The 18289-nt window shown below is 44.4% G+C and overlaps 1 protein-coding gene across 1 annotated transcript in view; it reads left to right on the top strand.

Annotated features, from left to right (window-relative positions):
• The window catches only part of adgrv1 (adhesion G protein-coupled receptor V1), a gene marked incomplete at both ends in the record, with an annotated part of 385866 nt that overhangs the window by 107898 nt on the left and 259679 nt on the right, over positions 1-18289 (top strand). Inside the window, 4 exons of the mRNA XM_080738840.1 lie at positions 12299-12377; positions 12957-13095; positions 13297-13438; positions 14587-14852. Of these exons, the coding sequence (XP_080594966.1) occupies positions 12299-12377; positions 12957-13095; positions 13297-13438; positions 14587-14852 (626 nt within the window). The remainder of the gene's footprint in view (positions 1-12298; positions 12378-12956; positions 13096-13296; positions 13439-14586; positions 14853-18289) is intronic.

Genomic DNA, 18289 nt, shown 5'->3' with positions numbered 1-18289 from the left:
CACAAAGAGTTAGAATATGGAGATAAGAGGTTTTTGCCCGACAGCTACCGGTACGATATGCTTTAATATATGCAGCCAGTCAGTGATTGATTACAGAGATGTATATTATATTATACAACATCTCCTAATCAATCACTGGGAGACATCTGGGCTACATCCAGGCTTTTCATAGCAACAGCAATTAAAACATGTTTTATTTTGTCATTCCACCAACATACTGTATTTAATGTTCTGTGAAATCCCCGTCTCTCGACTCTTGTCCTTTCAATTCTCACGCTGTGTGTCTTTGTTTGACGAGTGCAGGTCATGTACTGTGTATTTAAACAGAACAACATCTCCTTGCTGGTGTTGTGTGCCTTGCCTGGAAATGCCGTGTCGTAGGTTATACATACTGAACACTCACACACTGTGCATTCAACTCAAAATAACATCGCTGGATGTCAGAACGTATTATGAAACGTCTTCCTTACTACATCCCCTTCTTTTTTTTCTTTTTTTTTGCGTAATCCAAAAAACCGCAGCCCAATTTGTGAATGGAGGGTAAGTTTAGAAAGCCATGAGTGGACAGAATGAAAGCACTCTCAGAATACTACAGGGCAGCGTTGCCAGATTTCTTGCGAGAGAAATAAGTAACCGGATTTACTACTAACACATGAGCACTTTTGTAGCATTGGCTTTTTGAAAATAGCTCGCAGTGCTTTGTGAGCTGTAGATCGGCTATTTTCTTTGGGAAAAGAGACACAGTTTAAATATTTTTGAAGCACTTTAACAACAGAAATGTGGTTTGAAATGTTTTCTGATGCGAATACGCAGACAATTACATATTAATTAATGTTGGGGCTGCTTGACATGAACATGTTTGAGAACCACTGGTTTTTAAACAACATGTTGGAGGAAAAGCCCAAATAAGAAACTACACTTTAGAAACAAACCCTACCAATATTATTGACAGAAAAACAAGCCCAAAGTCCCTTATAATAAGCGGACATGGCAAGAACTGGCAACTACAGGGCCTTCTGCCCGGAGACTCTCTGTAAACAGCCAGTCTCTCTCTCTCTCTCTCTCTCTCTCTCTCTCTCTCTCTCTCTCTCTCCCCCCCCCCCCCCCCCCATGCTCTGGCAGCAGTCATTATGTGGTTTGGATGGTAAGATTGATGCTGTCCATGATTGAGGAAGCCCGGGGATTTGGTGAGGCCGCTGAATGAGCAGTAGTGCTCTGCGCTGCGCTGCGCTGCGGTGCGGCGGGCCAGGGGAGATGGAGAGCCAAACTAAACCCTGAAGCCGGCCAGCCCCCCCCCCCCCTCCGATGTCTTGGCCGTCGTAAAGAGTGAAAGAGTTTTGAAACGGAGCCACCAGGGGGCTTGTAAATCAGTCCACCCCCAACATAACATTAAGACAGTGGTGTAAAGTAACAAAGTACATTTACTCAAGTACTGTATTTGAGTTGTACAATGTTGTGGTATTTGTACTTTACTATTTCCAATTTTCAGTGCTTTCACTTCTACTCCCCTACATCTCTGAGGCAAATATTGTACTTTTACTCCACTACAATTGTTTTTTTTTAGTTATTAGTTACTTTGTAGATTTAGATTTTTTTATGACAAAACACAATAAACACTTCAGTCGTATACACATTATATGTTTGGCCATTTGAAATTAGTAGATCTATTGTAGAAGCTTATTATGCATCGCGGTCACATTGTGAGCTTGTTGTAGATAGTCTATTTTCAAAAGATTCTTTACAGAATTTGAACTTGTGAAATGGGATTCTGCACAATTTTAGTACTTTAAATATATTCTGATGCCTACAGTATACTTTTGTACTTTTACTCAAGTCAATTTTGATTAAGGGTGAACACACCAAAATACCTGGAGTGGAATCCGCATTCTGCCAATGCATTTCAATGAGAATGGAGAGGTTTCATGCCAGTAGAGGATTTCTGCAAAAAATGCTCAATCCTCATTGAAATGCATTGGCGTAATACGGAATCCACTCTCATAGGTATTTTGGTGTGTGGGCTCTCTAACAGACTTTTAATTGTAAAACAGGGTATTTCTACATTGAAGTATTGATACTTTTTCTCAAGTAAAAACGGTGAATACTTTTTCCACCACTGCATAAAGACTTGGCTGTTTGGCCTCCCCACCACCAAGCAGCCACTTAGCGGGTGGATGGATGGATGGATGGATGGATGGATGGATGGATGGAAGGATGGATGGATGGATGGATGGATGGATGGATGGATGGATGGAAGGATGGATGGATGGAAGGATGGAAGGATGGAAGGATGGATGGATGGATGGATGGATGGATGGATGGATGGAAGGATGGATGGATGGATGGAAGGATGGATGGATGGATGGATGGATGGATGGATGGATGGATGGATGGAAGGATGGATGGATGGATGGATGGATGGATGGATGGATGGAAGGATGGATGGATGGATGGATGGATGGAAGGATGGATGGAAGGATGGATGGATGGATGGATGGATGGATGGAAGGATGGATGGATGGATGGATGGATGGAAGGATGGATGGAAGGATGGATGGATGGATGGATGGATGGATGGAAGGATGGATGGATGGATGGATGGAAGGATGGATGGAAGGATGGATGGATGGATGGATGGATGGATGGATGGATGGATGGATGGATGGATGGAAGGATGGATGGATGGATGGATGGATGGATGGATGGATGGAAGGATGGATGGATGGATGGATGGAAGGATGGATGGATGGATGGATGGATGGATGGATGGAAGGATGGATGGATGGATGGATGGATGGATGGATGGATGGATGGATGGAAGGATGGATGGATGGATGGATGGATGGATGGAAGGATGGATGGATGGATGGATGGATGGATGGATGGATGGATGGAAGGATGGATGGATGGATGGATGGATGGATGGATGGAAGGATGGATGGATGGATGGAGAGATCGCTTCTTAAGTTGTAATCCTCAGCTCAAATGTGCCGTGACACAACTCAGATCCTCCACGTTTTGCTCCCCCGGGTTTTATTGGTCGCTGATGCTTTGCTCCGTGGTCATCTTTATTGGTCGCTGATGCTTTGCTCCGTGGTCATCTTTATTGGTCGCTGATGCTTTGCTCCGTGGTCATCTTTATTGGTCGCTGATGCTTTGCTCCGTGGTCATCTTTATTGGTCGCTGATGCTTTGCTCCGTGGTCATCTTTATTGGTCGCTGATGCTTTGCTCCGTGGTCATCTTTATTGGTCGCTGATGCTTTGCTCCGTGGTCATCTTTATTGGTCGCTGATGCTTTGCTCCGTGGTCATCTTTATTGGTCGCTGATGCTTTGCTCCGTGGTCATCTTTATTGGTCGCTGATGCTTTGCTCCGTGGTCATCTTTATTGGTCGCTGATGCTTTGCTCCGTGGTCATCTTTATTGGTCGCTGATGCTTTGCTCCGTGGTCATCTTTATTGGTCGCTGATGCTTTGCTCCGTGGTCATCTTTATTGGTCGCTGATGCTTTGCTCCGTGGTCATCTTTATTGGTCGCTGATGCTTTGCTCCGTGGTCATCTTTATTGGTCGCTGATGCTTTGCTCCGTGGTCATCTTTATTGGTCGCTGATGCTTTGCTCCGTGGTCATCTTTATTGGTCGCTGATGCTTTGCTCCGTGGTCATCTTTATTGGTCGCTGATGCTTTGCTCCGTGGTCATCTTTATTGGTCGCTGATGCTTTGCTCCGTGGTCATCTTTATTGGTCGCTGATGCTTTGCTCCGTGGTCATCTTTATTGGTCGCTGATGCTTTGCTCCGTGGTCATCTTTATTGGTCGCTGATGCTTTGCTCCGTGGTCATCTTTATTGGTCGCTGATGCTTTGCTCCGTGGTCATCTTTATTGGTCGCTGATGCTTTGCTCCGTGGTCATCTTTATTGGTCGCTGATGCTTTGCTCCGTGGTCATCTTTATTGGTCGCTGATGCTTTGCTCCGTGGTCATCTTTATTGGTCGCTGATGCTTTGCTCCGTGGTCATCTTTATTGGTCGCTGATGCTTTGCTCCGTGGTCATCTTTATTGGTCGCTGATGCTTTGCTCCGTGGTCATCTTTATTGGTCGCTGATGCTTTGCTCCGTGGTCATCTTTATTGGTCGCTGATGCTTTGCTCCGTGGTCATCTTTATTGGTCGCTGATGCTTTGCTCCGTGGTCATCTTTATTGGTCGCTGATGCTTTGCTCCGTGGTCATCTTTATTGGTCGCTGATGCTTTGCTCCGTGGTCATCTTTATTGGTCGCTGATGCTTTGCTCCGTGGTCATCTTTATTGGTCGCTGATGCTTTGCTCCGTGGTCATCTTTATTGGTCGCTGATGCTTTGCTCCGTGGTCATCTTTATTGGTCGCTGATGCTTTGCTCCGTGGTCATCTTTATTGGTCGCTGATGCTTTGCTCCGTGGTCATCTTTATTGGTCGCTGATGCTTTGCTCCGTGGTCATCTTTATTGGTCGCTGATGCTTTGCTCCGTGGTCATCTTTATTGGTCGCTGATGCTTTGCTCCGTGGTCATCTTTATTGGTCGCTGATGCTTTGCTCCGTGGTCATCTTTATTGGTCGCTGATGCTTTGCTCCGTGGTCATCTTTATTGGTCGCTGATGCTTTGCTCCGTGGTCATCTTTATTGGTCGCTGATGCTTTGCTCCGTGGTCATCTTTATTGGTCGCTGATGCTTTGCTCCGTGGTCATCTTTATTGGTCGCTGATGCTTTGCTCCGTGGTCATCTTTATTGGTCGCTGATGCTTTGCTCCGTGGTCATCTTTATTGGTCGCTGATGCTTTGCTCCGTGGTCATCTTTATTGGTCGCTGATGCTTTGCTCCGTGGTCATCTTTATTGGTCGCTGATGCTTTGCTCCGTGGTCATCTTTATTGGTCGCTGATGCTTTGCTCCGTGGTCATCTTTATTGGTCGCTGATGCTTTGCTCCGTGGTCATCTTTATTGGTCGCTGATGCTTTGCTCCGTGGTCATCTTTATTGGTCGCTGATGCTTTGCTCCGTGGTCATCTTTATTGGTCGCTGATGCTTTGCTCCGTGGTCATCTTTATTGGTCGCTGATGCTTTGCTCCGTGGTCATCTTTATTGGTCGCTGATGCTTTGCTCCGTGGTCATCTTTATTGGTCGCTGATGCTTTGCTCCGTGGTCATCTTTATTGGTCGCTGATGCTTTGCTCCGTGGTCATCTTTATTGGTCGCTGATGCTTTGCTCCGTGGTCATCTTTATTGGTCGCTGATGCTTTGCTCCGTGGTCATCTTTATTGGTCGCTGATGCTTTGCTCCGTGGTCATCTTTATTGGTCGCTGATGCTTTGCTCCGTGGTCATCTTTATTGGTCGCTGATGCTTTGCTCCGTGGTCATCTTTATTGGTCGCTGATGCTTTGCTCCGTGGTCATCTTTATTGGTCGCTGATGCTTTGCTCCGTGGTCATCTTTATTGGTCGCTGATGCTTTGCTCCGTGGTCATCTTTATTGGTCGCTGATGCTTTGCTCCGTGGTCATCTTTATTGGTCGCTGATGCTTTGCTCCGTGGTCATCTTTATTGGTCGCTGATGCTTTGCTCCGTGGTCATCTTTATTGGTCGCTGATGCTTTGCTCCGTGGTCATCTTTATTGGTCGCTGATGCTTTGCTCCGTGGTCATCTTTATTGGTCGCTGATGCTTTGCTCCGTGGTCATCTTTATTGGTCGCTGATGCTTTGCTCCGTGGTCATCTTTATTGGTCGCTGATGCTTTGCTCCGTGGTCATCTTTATTGGTCGCTGATGCTTTGCTCCGTGGTCATCTTTATTGGTCGCTGATGCTTTGCTCCGTGGTCATCTTTATTGGTCGCTGATGCTTTGCTCCGTGGTCATCTTTATTGGTCGCTGATGCTTTGCTCCGTGGTCATCTTTATTGGTCGCTGATGCTTTGCTCCGTGGTCATCTTTATTGGTCGCTGATGCTTTGCTCCGTGGTCATCTTTATTGGTCGCTGATGCTTTGCTCCGTGGTCATCTTTATTGGTCGCTGATGCTTTGCTCCGTGGTCATCTTTATTGGTCGCTGATGCTTTGCTCCGTGGTCATCTTTATTGGTCGCTGATGCTTTGCTCCGTGGTCATCTTTATTGGTCGCTGATGCTTTGCTCCGTGGTCATCTTTATTGGTCGCTGATGCTTTGCTCCGTGGTCATCTTTATTGGTCGCTGATGCTTTGCTCCGTGGTCATCTTTATTGGTCGCTGATGCTTTGCTCCGTGGTCATCTTTATTGGTCGCTGATGCTTTGCTCCGTGGTCATCTTTATTGGTCGCTGATGCTTTGCTCCGTGGTCATCTTTATTGGTCGCTGATGCTTTGCTCCGTGGTCATCTTTATTGGTCGCTGATGCTTTGCTCCGTGGTCATCTTTATTGGTCGCTGATGCTTTGCTCCGTGGTCATCTTTATTGGTCGCTGATGCTTTGCTCCGTGGTCATCTTTATTGGTCGCTGATGCTTTGCTCCGTGGTCATCTTTATTGGTCGCTGATGCTTTGCTCCGTGGTCATCTTTATTGGTCGCTGATGCTTTGCTCCGTGGTCATCTTTATTGGTCGCTGATGCTTTGCTCCGTGGTCATCTTTATTGGTCGCTGATGCTTTGCTCCGTGGTCATCTTTATTGGTCGCTGATGCTTTGCTCCGTGGTCATCTTTATTGGTCGCTGATGCTTTGCTCCGTGGTCATCTTTATTGGTCGCTGATGCTTTGCTCCGTGGTCATCTTTATTGGTCGCTGATGCTTTGCTCCGTGGTCATCTTTATTGGTCGCTGATGCTTTGCTCCGTGGTCATCTTTATTGGTCGCTGATGCTTTGCTCCGTGGTCATCTTTATTGGTCGCTGATGCTTTGCTCCGTGGTCATCTTTATTGGTCGCTGATGCTTTGCTCCGTGGTCATCTTTATTGGTCGCTGATGCTTTGCTCCGTGGTCATCTTTATTGGTCGCTGATGCTTTGCTCCGTGGTCATCTTTATTGGTCGCTGATGCTTTGCTCCGTGGTCATCTTTATTGGTCGCTGATGCTTTGCTCCGTGGTCATCTTTATTGGTCGCTGATGCTTTGCTCCGTGGTCATCTTTATTGGTCGCTGATGCTTTGCTCCGTGGTCATCTTTATTGGTCGCTGATGCTTTGCTCCGTGGTCATCTTTATTGGTCGCTGATGCTTTGCTCCGTGGTCATCTTTATTGGTCGCTGATGCTTTGCTCCGTGGTCATCTTTATTGGTCGCTGATGCTTTGCTCCGTGGTCATCTTTATTGGTCGCTGATGCTTTGCTCCGTGGTCATCTTTATTGGTCGCTGATGCTTTGCTCCGTGGTCATCTTTATTGGTCGCTGATGCTTTGCTCCGTGGTCATCTTTATTGGTCGCTGATGCTTTGCTCCGTGGTCATCTTTATTGGTCGCTGATGCTTTGCTCCGTGGTCATCTTTATTGGTCGCTGATGCTTTGCTCCGTGGTCATCTTTATTGGTCGCTGATGCTTTGCTCCGTGGTCATCTTTATTGGTCGCTGATGCTTTGCTCCGTGGTCATCTTTATTGGTCGCTGATGCTTTGCTCCGTGGTCATCTTTATTGGTCGCTGATGCTTTGCTCCGTGGTCATCTTTATTGGTCGCTGATGCTTTGCTCCGTGGTCATCTTTATTGGTCGCTGATGCTTTGCTCCGTGGTCATCTTTATTGGTCGCTGATGCTTTGCTCCGTGGTCATCTTTATTGGTCGCTGATGCTTTGCTCCGTGGTCATCTTTATTGGTCGCTGATGCTTTGCTCCGTGGTCATCTTTATTGGTCGCTGATGCTTTGCTCCGTGGTCATCTTTATTGGTCGCTGATGCTTTGCTCCGTGGTCATCTTTATTGGTCGCTGATGCTTTGCTCCGTGGTCATCTTTATTGGTCGCTGATGCTTTGCTCCGTGGTCATCTTTATTGGTCGCTGATGCTTTGCTCCGTGGTCATCTTTATTGGTCGCTGATGCTTTGCTCCGTGGTCATCTTTATTGGTCGCTGATGCTTTGCTCCGTGGTCATCTTTATTGGTCGCTGATGCTTTGCTCCGTGGTCATCTTTATTGGTCGCTGATGCTTTGCTCCGTGGTCATCTTTATTGGTCGCTGATGCTTTGCTCCGTGGTCATCTTTATTGGTCGCTGATGCTTTGCTCCGTGGTCATCTTTATTGGTCGCTGATGCTTTGCTCCGTGGTCATCTTTATTGGTCGCTGATGCTTTGCTCCGTGGTCATCTTTATTGGTCGCTGATGCTTTGCTCCGTGGTCATCTTTATTGGTCGCTGATGCTTTGCTCCGTGGTCATCTTTATTGGTCGCTGATGCTTTGCTCCGTGGTCATCGTAACGCAGAAGTTGTTGCTTTCACTGAAGGCTACAGAGCTCTGTCAGTACACGGTAGACCAAAGGTTCCAAGACCTTTTTAGATTAATGTGTTTAACATGTATTTCCTCACTCAACAGTTAACAATCCAACATACTGTACAATATAACTAAGTGTATACACAGGTTATCTGCGCTTTGAAAAGTGACATCTAAAGTGACTAAATTGAATGACTTAAGACCTTTTTCTCAGAAAATAAAAGAATACATAATAAGGCCGTTACTATGTCAAAATTAACCAACAAACTAATACTATACTATAAAACATTGTCAAACATTGTCAAAAATGATCTGAGAAAGTGGCAAGTATTTTGAAAATAGTAATGTAAACTATAATATTATGTCATATATTTCAAATTATATGTAATGCCTCAACTCCTCCAATTTTAAGCGCTTCCCCAGTTTAAATAGGATTATTTTTGGGGGTCATGGCCTGAAAGGTTTGGGAACGATGGTACTTAAAGGAGCTATAGTCAACTTTTTCTTGAAAAACGGACGCTAAAATAAAAATGGTTCAAAAATATTTTAGAAAAAAAGATTAAGCTTCATATATGTGTTTCTATTCAAAAGTGACCACAAAAAGCGTAAAATAATGATAAAATAATCATTTTGGCCGTTGTCAGACTGACTTTGTTTACATTCCTCTTCTATGGATTGATAAGGGATGTAAACAAAGGGCCAAAATGATTATTTTATCATTATTTTACGCTGTTTGTGGTCATTTTTGAATAGAAACACATATATGAAGCTTATTTTTTTATAAAACATTTTCGAAACATTATTTTTATTTTAGCATCCGTTTTTCAAGAAAAAGTTGACTATAGCTCCTTTAATGTGATGTGTATTCTGTGTCTTCTCCTCAGACACACAGGGCTTGGTGGTGTTAATGTGATGTGTATTCTGTCTTCTCCTCAGACACACAGGGCTTGGTGGTATTAATGTGATGTGTATTCTGTCTTCTCCTCAGACACACAGGGCTTGGTGGTATTAATGTGATGTGTATTCTGTGTCTTCTCCTCAGACACGCAGGGCTTGGTGGTATTAATGTGATGTGTATTCTGTGTCTTCTCCTCAGACACACAGGGCTTGGTGGTATTAATGTGATGTGTATTCTGTCTTCTCCTCAGACACGCAGGGCTTGGTGGTATTAATGTGATGTGTATTCTGTCTTCTCCTCAGACACACAGGGCTTGGTGGTATTAATGTGATGTGTATTCTGTCTTCTCCTCAGACACACAGGGCTTGGTGGTATTAATGTGATGTGTATTCTGTCTTCTCCTCAGACACGCAGGGCTTGGTGGTATTAATGTGATGTGTATTCTGTCTTCTCCTCAGACACACAGGGCTTGGTGGTATTAATGTGATGTGTATTCTGTCTTCTCCTCAGACACGCAGGGCTTGGTGGTATTAATGTGATGTGTATTCTGTGTCTTCTCCTCAGACACACAGGGCTTGGTGGTATTAATGTGATGTGTATTCTGTCTTCTCCTCAGACACACAGGGCTTGGTGGTATTAATGTGATGTGTATTCTGTCTTCTCCTCAGACACGCAGGGCTTGGTGGTATTAATGTGATGTGTATTCTGTCTTCTCCTCAGACACGCAGGGCTTGGTGGTATTAATGTGATGTGTATTCTGTGTCTTCTCCTCAGACACACAGGGCTTGGTGGTATTAATGTGATGTGTATTCTGTCTTCTCCTCAGACACACAGGGCTTGGTGGTATTAATGTGATGTGTATTCTGTCTTCTCCTCAGACACACAGGGCTTGGTGGTATTAATGTGATGTGTATTCTGTTCTCCTCAGACACACAGGGCTTGGTGGTATTAATGTGATGTGTATTCTGTTCTCCTCAGACACACAGGGCTTGGTGGTATTAATGTGATGTGTATTCTGTCTTCTCCTCAGACACACAGGGCTTGGTGGCATTAATGTGATGTGTATTCTGTCTTCTCCTCAGACACACAGGGCTTGGTGGTATTAATGTGATGTGTATTCTGTCTTCTCCTCAGACACACAGGGCTTGGTGGTATTAATGTGATGTGTATTCTGTCTTCTCCTCAGACACGCAGGGCTTGGTGGTATTAATGTGATGTGTATTCTGTGTCTTCTCCTCAGACACGCAGGGCTTGGTGGTATTAATGTGATGTGTATTCTGTGTCTTCTCCTCAGACACACAGGGCTTGGTGGTATTAATGTGATGTGTATTCTGTGTCTTCTCCTCAGACACGCAGGGCTTGGTGGTATTAATGTGATGTGTATTCTGTCTTCTCCTCAGACACACAGGGCTTGGTGGTATTAATGTGATGTGTATTCTGTCTTCTCCTCAGACACACAGGGCTTGGTGGTATTAATGTGATGTGTATTCTGTGTCTTCTCCTCAGACACGCAGGGCTTGGTGGTATTAATGTGATGTGTATTCTGTCTTCTCCTCAGACACGCAGGGCTTGGTGGTATTAATGTGATGTGTATTCTGTGTCTTCTCCTCAGACACGCAGGGCTTGGTGGTATTAATGTGATGTGTATTCTGTGTCTTCTCCTCAGACACGCAGGGCTTGGTGGTATTAATGTGATGTGTATTCTGTGTCTTCTCCTCAGACACGCAGGGCTTGGTGGTATTAATGTGATGTGTATTCTGTCTTCTCCTCAGACACGCAGGGCTTGGTGGTATTAATGTGATGTGTATTCTGTGTCTTCTCCTCAGACACACAGGGCTTGGTGGTATTAATGTGATGTGTATTCTGTCTTCTCCTCAGACACACAGGGCTTGGTGGTATTAATGTGATGTGTATTCTGTTCTCCTCAGACACACAGGGCTTGGTGGTATTAATGTGATGTGTATTCTGTGTCTTCTCCTCAGACACGCAGGGCTTGGTGGTATTAATGTGATGTGTATTCTGTCTTCTCCTCAGACACGCAGGGCTTGGTGGTATTAATGTGATGTGTATTCTGTGTCTTCTCCTCAGACACACAGGGCTTGGTGGTATTAATGTGATGTGTATTCTGTCTTCTCCTCAGACACACAGGGCTTGGTGGTATTAATGTGATGTGTATTCTGTCTTCTCCTCAGACACGCAGGGCTTGGTGGTATTAATGTGATGTGTATTCTGTGTCTTCTCCTCAGACACGCAGGGCTTGGTGGTATTAATGTGATGTGTATTCTGTCTTCTCCTCAGACACACAGGGCTTGGTGGTATTAATGTGATGTGTATTCTGTCTTCTCCTCAGACACACAGGGCTTGGTGGTATTAATGTGATGTGTATTCTGTCTTCTCCTCAGACACACAGGGCTTGGTGGTATTAATGTGATGTGTATTCTGTCTTCTCCTCAGACACACAAGGCTTGGTGGTATTAATGTGATGTGTATTCTGTCTTCTCCTCAGACACACAGGGCTTGGTGGTGTTAATGTGATGTGTATTCTGTCTTCTCCTCAGACACGCAGGGCTTGGTGGTATTAATGTGATGTGTATTCTGTGTCTTCTCCTCAGACACGCAGGGCTTGGTGGTATTAATGTGATGTGTATTCTGTGTCTTCTCCTCAGACACACAGGGCTTGGTGGTATTAATGTGATGTGTATTCTGTCTTCTCCTCAGACACACAGGGCTTGGTGGTATTAATGTGATGTGTATTCTGTCTTCTCCTCAGACACACAGGGCTTGGTGGTATTAATGTGATGTGTATTCTGTGTCTTCTCCTCAGACACGCAGGGCTTGGTGGTATTAATGTGATGTGTATTCTGTTCTCCTCAGACACGCAGGGCTTGGTGGTATTAATGTGATGTGTATTCTGTCTTCTCCTCAGACACACAGGGCTTGGTGGTATTAATGTGATGTGTATTCTGTGTCTTCTCCTCAGACACACAGGGCTTGGTGGTATTAATGTGATGTGTATTCTGTGTCTTCTCCTCAGACACGCAGGGCTTGGTGGCTCAGGTCAGCATCGCTGCTAACGACGGAATCAGAGGAGTCATTGAATGGACAAACACCATGTAAGAGAGAACACACATTCATAATGAAACCTCTTATCTCCATATATGGACTTTTTGTGTTTTTTGTTGTAAATTAACGACCCTACTTGATCATTCTACAGTGTCAACAAAAGTATCAAAAGTAGCAGATCTGAGAGCTCAAAACACAGCGCGAAGTGACGCGTTTTGAGCTTGTCGATCTACAGTACTTTAGCTATTTTTGAATTAGAATCCTGAAAAGCAACCCTTTTGGATGAGGTTTCCTGATGACAGAGACTATAATTTAGGCGTTTAGTTCTAGTCGCTCTTATTCAGAGTGACTTGAACTCTATTGAACAAACAACAGCGTAAATGGTCATATACATTTAGTACATAGAAAACGTTTAAGTTTTTAGTGCTACTAACTAGGATACCAGATAAACATCATACCTAGCATCACCCTTACACCCTTGTCTGAATGTCTGTCCATCAGTGCTCAGCTATGGAATACATTATAATCTTCACGTCTTCATTAACATTTTAGAGCATTTGAGTTGATGCAAAATGGGTTGTTTGTATGTGATGAGTTTAAGATGAGAATGTTGTTGTGATCTGGGCCAGGTTTGAGGTGAACGAGTCGATGGGCGCTCTGACGTTGGTGGCCTACAGGAACAAGGGAACGTACGGGAACGTCTCGCTCTCCTTCTACACTCAGAACCTGGAGGCTCAGCAAGGCCTGGACTACAACACCAGTGAAACGGTCAGGCACACGCACGCGCACGCACGCACACGCACGCACGCACACGCACGCACGCACACGCACGCACGCACGCACGCACGCACGCACGCACGCACGCACACGCGCACACGCACGCACACACACACACACACACACACACACACACCTCCTTTTAGCTGAATTTTCACTGACATAATATCTATGTCTGTCGTTCCCCTGCAGATGCTGCATTTCGTGGACGGTGAGAGACACAAGTTTGTGGAGGTCCAGATCATTGATGACGTCGTTCCAGAGGGAGCGGAGAGGTTCCAGATCATTCTGTCCAGGCCTTCTGCTGGCGTGGAGCTGGGCATCAACACCACGGGTATGGTTCTGTCTGTCTGGGCATCAACACCACGGGTATGGTTCTGTCTGTCTGGGCATCAACACCACGGGTATGGTTCTGTCTGTCTGGGCCTTGCCTGGCGGTGCCAGCCTCTATCACACACTTCGTTTTGGGAAGAGAGTCTGGGATTGCAGGGAGAGATTCCTTTTCTGGGGGGGGGTGTCAATAGCTCGTTAGTCAATGAAAGCATCAAAGACTACGATATGTTTGATGTCTGTAATGAGAGTGGAGGGGGTTGTGTTTATACACACAGACTCGCCTGATTGGCTGAATGGTTTTGAACCAGGCCACCACCCACCACGTGCCCCAAGCCTACAGCCCTGATTGGCTAACCCTTTCTGGTGGCTGGTGGAAATAGAATCTCAATCAATGGGTTCCAGACCACACTACACCACCACTACCACCAGGGGTCGGTGTTGTGTGGTCTGGTTTATTAACCAGGCTAGTCTCAGAATCTCATCCCCCTAATTGAATCCATCCTCTTCCAACTACTCAAGTCTTATTTGATACTGTAGACAAGCTCTTTTGAGGTTGTAGTAAAAAAAGTAAACTGATTCAATAAATCTGTTTAATGATTGTAAAACAATGTTTGAAACTGTATATATTTTAGAAATGTTGAAACTTTTAGTGTAGAGACTTTTAGAAACGTATAGATGTACAGTATATACATAGTAAATGTTTTTAAATGAAAATTTAAATATTTTTAAATGTTGTGAAAACACAACATTGAGTCACTCGTCTTTGGCGTTTTGTACCTCGGACGACTTGACGAGCATAGTCGGCGATGGTAGTGAAAGAGTTAAATAAGATTTGCATAAAGTAGTGCTGCTTTAACATCAATAATACATATCGTCGTTGTCGGGTGGAAACCTTGTATCTCCAAGTTTCAAATTTGTACATTCGTTTGCAAAGTAAAGCCCTGCTTCATCATACAAGGCCGTCACACAAAAGTAGTGAAAACAGCAGATCTACAAGCACACAACGCCTCGTGGTGCGAGGCGTTGTGTGCTTGTAGATCGGCTGTTTTCACTAGTTTAAATCATTTTTAAAATGATAATGCAAAACGAACTTTTTGGACATACAAAGTTTTCACCCGACAACGACGATATCCTCCCCTCCCCGTACAGCGACGGTGACCATCCTGGCCAGCGACGACGGCCACGGCGTGGTGGCGTTCAACGGCAGCGATCGCTTCCTGCTGCGGGAGCCCACGTCCACGGTGGGCCTGGGCCAGAGCGTAGCCACGCTCTACGTGGTGCGGACCCCCGAGCAGGGCACCTTCGGAACGGTCAGCGTGCAGTTCACCGTCACCGGAGCCGACGGCAGTCTGGCCGAGGGAGACCTCCGCCCCGCGCAGGGCTTCGTGGTCCTGGAGGACGGAGTCCGCTTCAAGGTGAGGAGGAGGAGGGGAGGAGGACGGGAGGAGTGTTTGACGGCATGTTTTGATTTGGTTTTAGTCGTGGTTCTTTGAATGAAATGTTGTTTAGTTTTTGTCATATTTTAGTCGTCTGAAATGTTTTAGTCTGGTTTTAGTCGAATAATTCTACAGTTGGTTTTGTCTACAAAAATGTTTTTGGCAGGCCTTGATGGCGTCATAATAATTTAGTTGATTTTACACTTGGTTGCATTTTGAAAATAGCAGATCTACAAGCTCACGCTGCGACACGTTGCGTTGTGAGCTTGGCTATTTTCAGAGCGCAACAGACGAGCACAACCAAACAAATAAAATGACTTGTCTTTTTGTTCAACTGGATCTCTTCTTCTCCACCAGTCCCTCCTTAACATTTTAGTCTATTTTTTTTTATGAAATTGTATATTTACAGTTGTCTTAGTTTTTATTTAGTTTTCGTCAGTGAAAAAATGTAGTCACACCACCTTCCAATACAAAGCCATTAAAATTCAAACTATATTTTAACCATGACAGAAACACTCGTCCTTGATTCTGATGACTGATTTTGTTCTTCTAGTGCGTCAATCATTTTCTTTCATAATTCATTTTCTGTGTCTGCCTGGTCATAATCACGGTTATTATCGTACATGAAAACATTTTCATAAACTGAAACAGTGATTATAAAACAAACTGAAATCATGGATAAAATGTCCTTAGTTTTTGTCTTTGTCATGTTATTTCATACAATAAGCCCAATTATTTATACGTGGATATTAAAATCTGCAATTGATTTGCTTAGCTGTGCCCAGTTTTTACGCCAGCTGTCAGCACCTCACTGTCTGGAAATTGAAAACATTCAGAACGACGTAAAAAATAACAAACTATAATAAAAAAGGAAAAGCTTGGCCCTAATGAGCAGGAACCTCAAAAGAAAACATGGACTTTATGTGCTTATGTTCTCTAAGTCAGAACTTGGAAGATGTTTTTATTGCCAAGTATGAGGTTCATACGAGGGAATTACTAGGGCCCAGTATTAGTTTTGGTATTGGTGCAAAGTCACGCATCATAAACTACAACTCCATTAACATAGGATTGGATACGCAGGACCACATCAGGGTATTGCAGACTGAACAGTTTAGACCAGCTCTATATCATTCATTAAGTAGCAGTTTGAGCTTGCGATCTGCTGCTTTTGTAAATCTTTGAATTAGAATTTGGGGAAAGTAACGATTTTGCGCTGTGTTTCGAGTGTGTGGATCTGCTACTTTTGGCTTTTGTGTGACGCATTCGTGTGATCAAGTTGGGACGATAATAATTTACGAACACAACAAAGTTAGAATATGGAGATAAGATGTTTTTTCCCAACAGCAAAGATTAATTATATTATACTAGAAGCTGGTCTAGTCGGCGACCTGGCCAACTCGGGAACGATGTAAATAGGGAATGAATGCCCCGCCCTTTAATGCAAACCCCATTCATTATACCTGTTGTCATAGGACCCGTTTTGACCATCTGTTTGCCTGTGTCCATTTATGCCCATATATGGAGATATCTGTTATCTGTCTGTCTGTCAGCGTCCATTTTATGTCCATTATACCTGTTGTCATAGGACCCGTTTTGACCATCTGTTTGCCTGTGTCCATTTATGCCCATATATGGAGATATCTGTTATCTGTCTGTCTGTCAGCGTCCATTTTATGTCCATATATGGAGATCACTGCAGATATAGTTCTGGGTCCATTTTATGCCCATATATGCCCATATATGGAGATATCTGTCTATTTGCGTCCATTTCATGCCCATATATGGAGATCTCTGTATCTGTCTGTCTGTGTTCCTTTATGCCCGTATATGGAGATCTTTGTGATTCTGCGTAAACTTTATGCCCATATATGCCATTTGCGTCCATTTTATGCCCATTTATGGAGATCTCTGTATCCGTCTGTCTGTGTCCCTTTATGCCCGTATATGGAGATCTTTGTGATTCTGCGTCCATTTTATGCCCATATATGCTATATATGGAGATATTCAGAGATTTTTTGTTGACTCATGTGGCGTACGTGATGTCAGAGCCTTTTATGAGTGATGTCACAATGAGTCAGCGCTTGCGCCGATTTCCTCCGGAACAGCCTGATGTCAACAATCAACCCCGCATAAGGAGATTCCGAACGTTTCGCGCCGGTTCGGGAAAACCGCGCGACGGGTCGGGTCGAGACCCGGCACTGCACTCCGTGCCGCGGCGGGGAACGCGCGTGCCGAATCTGAAGCCGGTGGGACGAACGGTTCTCGAGATACGCGGATTACAGACACACAGAGACTTCTCGCATTGATAGATAGACTAGAAGGTCGGCCGGCTACGCCGGCCTCCCCTCTAGGTCGTCGCGTTGCGTCTATAGGAGTAAATATTCGTCGAAAACAAATCCCTGAGGTACAGGGTGGCCACGATCTGATGGTTTTTTTGAGAAAAAAAAGTTTTTTGAGAAAAAAAAGTTTTTTGAGAAAAAAAAGTTTTTTGAGAAAAAAAAGTTTTTTGAGAAAAAAAAAGTTTTTTGAGAAAAAAAAAGTTTTTTGAGAAAAAAAAAGTTTTTTGAGAAAAAAGAAATTTGAGAAAAAAGTTTTTGAGAAAAAAAAATTTGAGAAAAAAATTTTTTTCTCAAAAAGAAAATTTAGAGAAAAAAAAATTTTTGAGAAAAAAAAAATTTGAGAAAAAAAACATTTTTGAGGAAAAAAAAATTGAGAAAAAAAAATTCTCAAAATTTTTTTTTTAAAAAGTTTTTTGAGAAAAAAACATTTTTGAGAAAAAAAATTTTTTTGAGAAAAAAAAATTGAAAAAAAGTGGTGTCAAATTTCACTCCACTTACTGCGACATCACCGGTCACCATGGCAACGGGGGGCCAATGATAGAGTTATGGGCGGTATTCCCTACGTTCTACCTACATCGGACGTTCTCCCTACCTACCGCTTGGAAGTGGGATGCGGCTTTAAGCCAATTGTAAATACTAGAAGCTGGGCCGCCCTTCGGGCGGCCCAGCGTCTAGTCGGCCAACTCGGAACAATGTAAATAGGGAATGAATGCCCCGCCCTTTAATGCAAACCCCATTATACCTGTTTTCATAGGACCCGTTTTGACCATCTGTCTGCCTGTGTCCATTTATGCCCATATATGGAGATATCTGTATCTGTCTGTCTGTCTGTCGGCGTCCATTTTATGTCCATATATGGAGATCACTGCAGTTATAGTTCTGGGTCCGTTTTATGCCCATATATGGAGATATCTGTCTATCTGCTTCCATTTTATACCCATATATGGAGTATCTGTCTGTGCCTCCAACTGTGTTGCAGACACAGTGCCGGTTCCCCCTTTAATGCAAACCTCATTATACCTGTTGTCATAGGACCCGTTTTGAACATCTGTTTGCCTGTGTCCATTTATGCCCATA

Source organism: Nannobrachium achirus (assembly GCF_963921795.1).
Source record: "Nannobrachium achirus genome assembly, chromosome: 12".
Taxonomy (NCBI): Eukaryota; Metazoa; Chordata; class Actinopteri; order Myctophiformes; family Myctophidae; genus Nannobrachium; species Nannobrachium achirus.
This window is presented reverse-complemented; position numbering and strand designations above follow the sequence as displayed.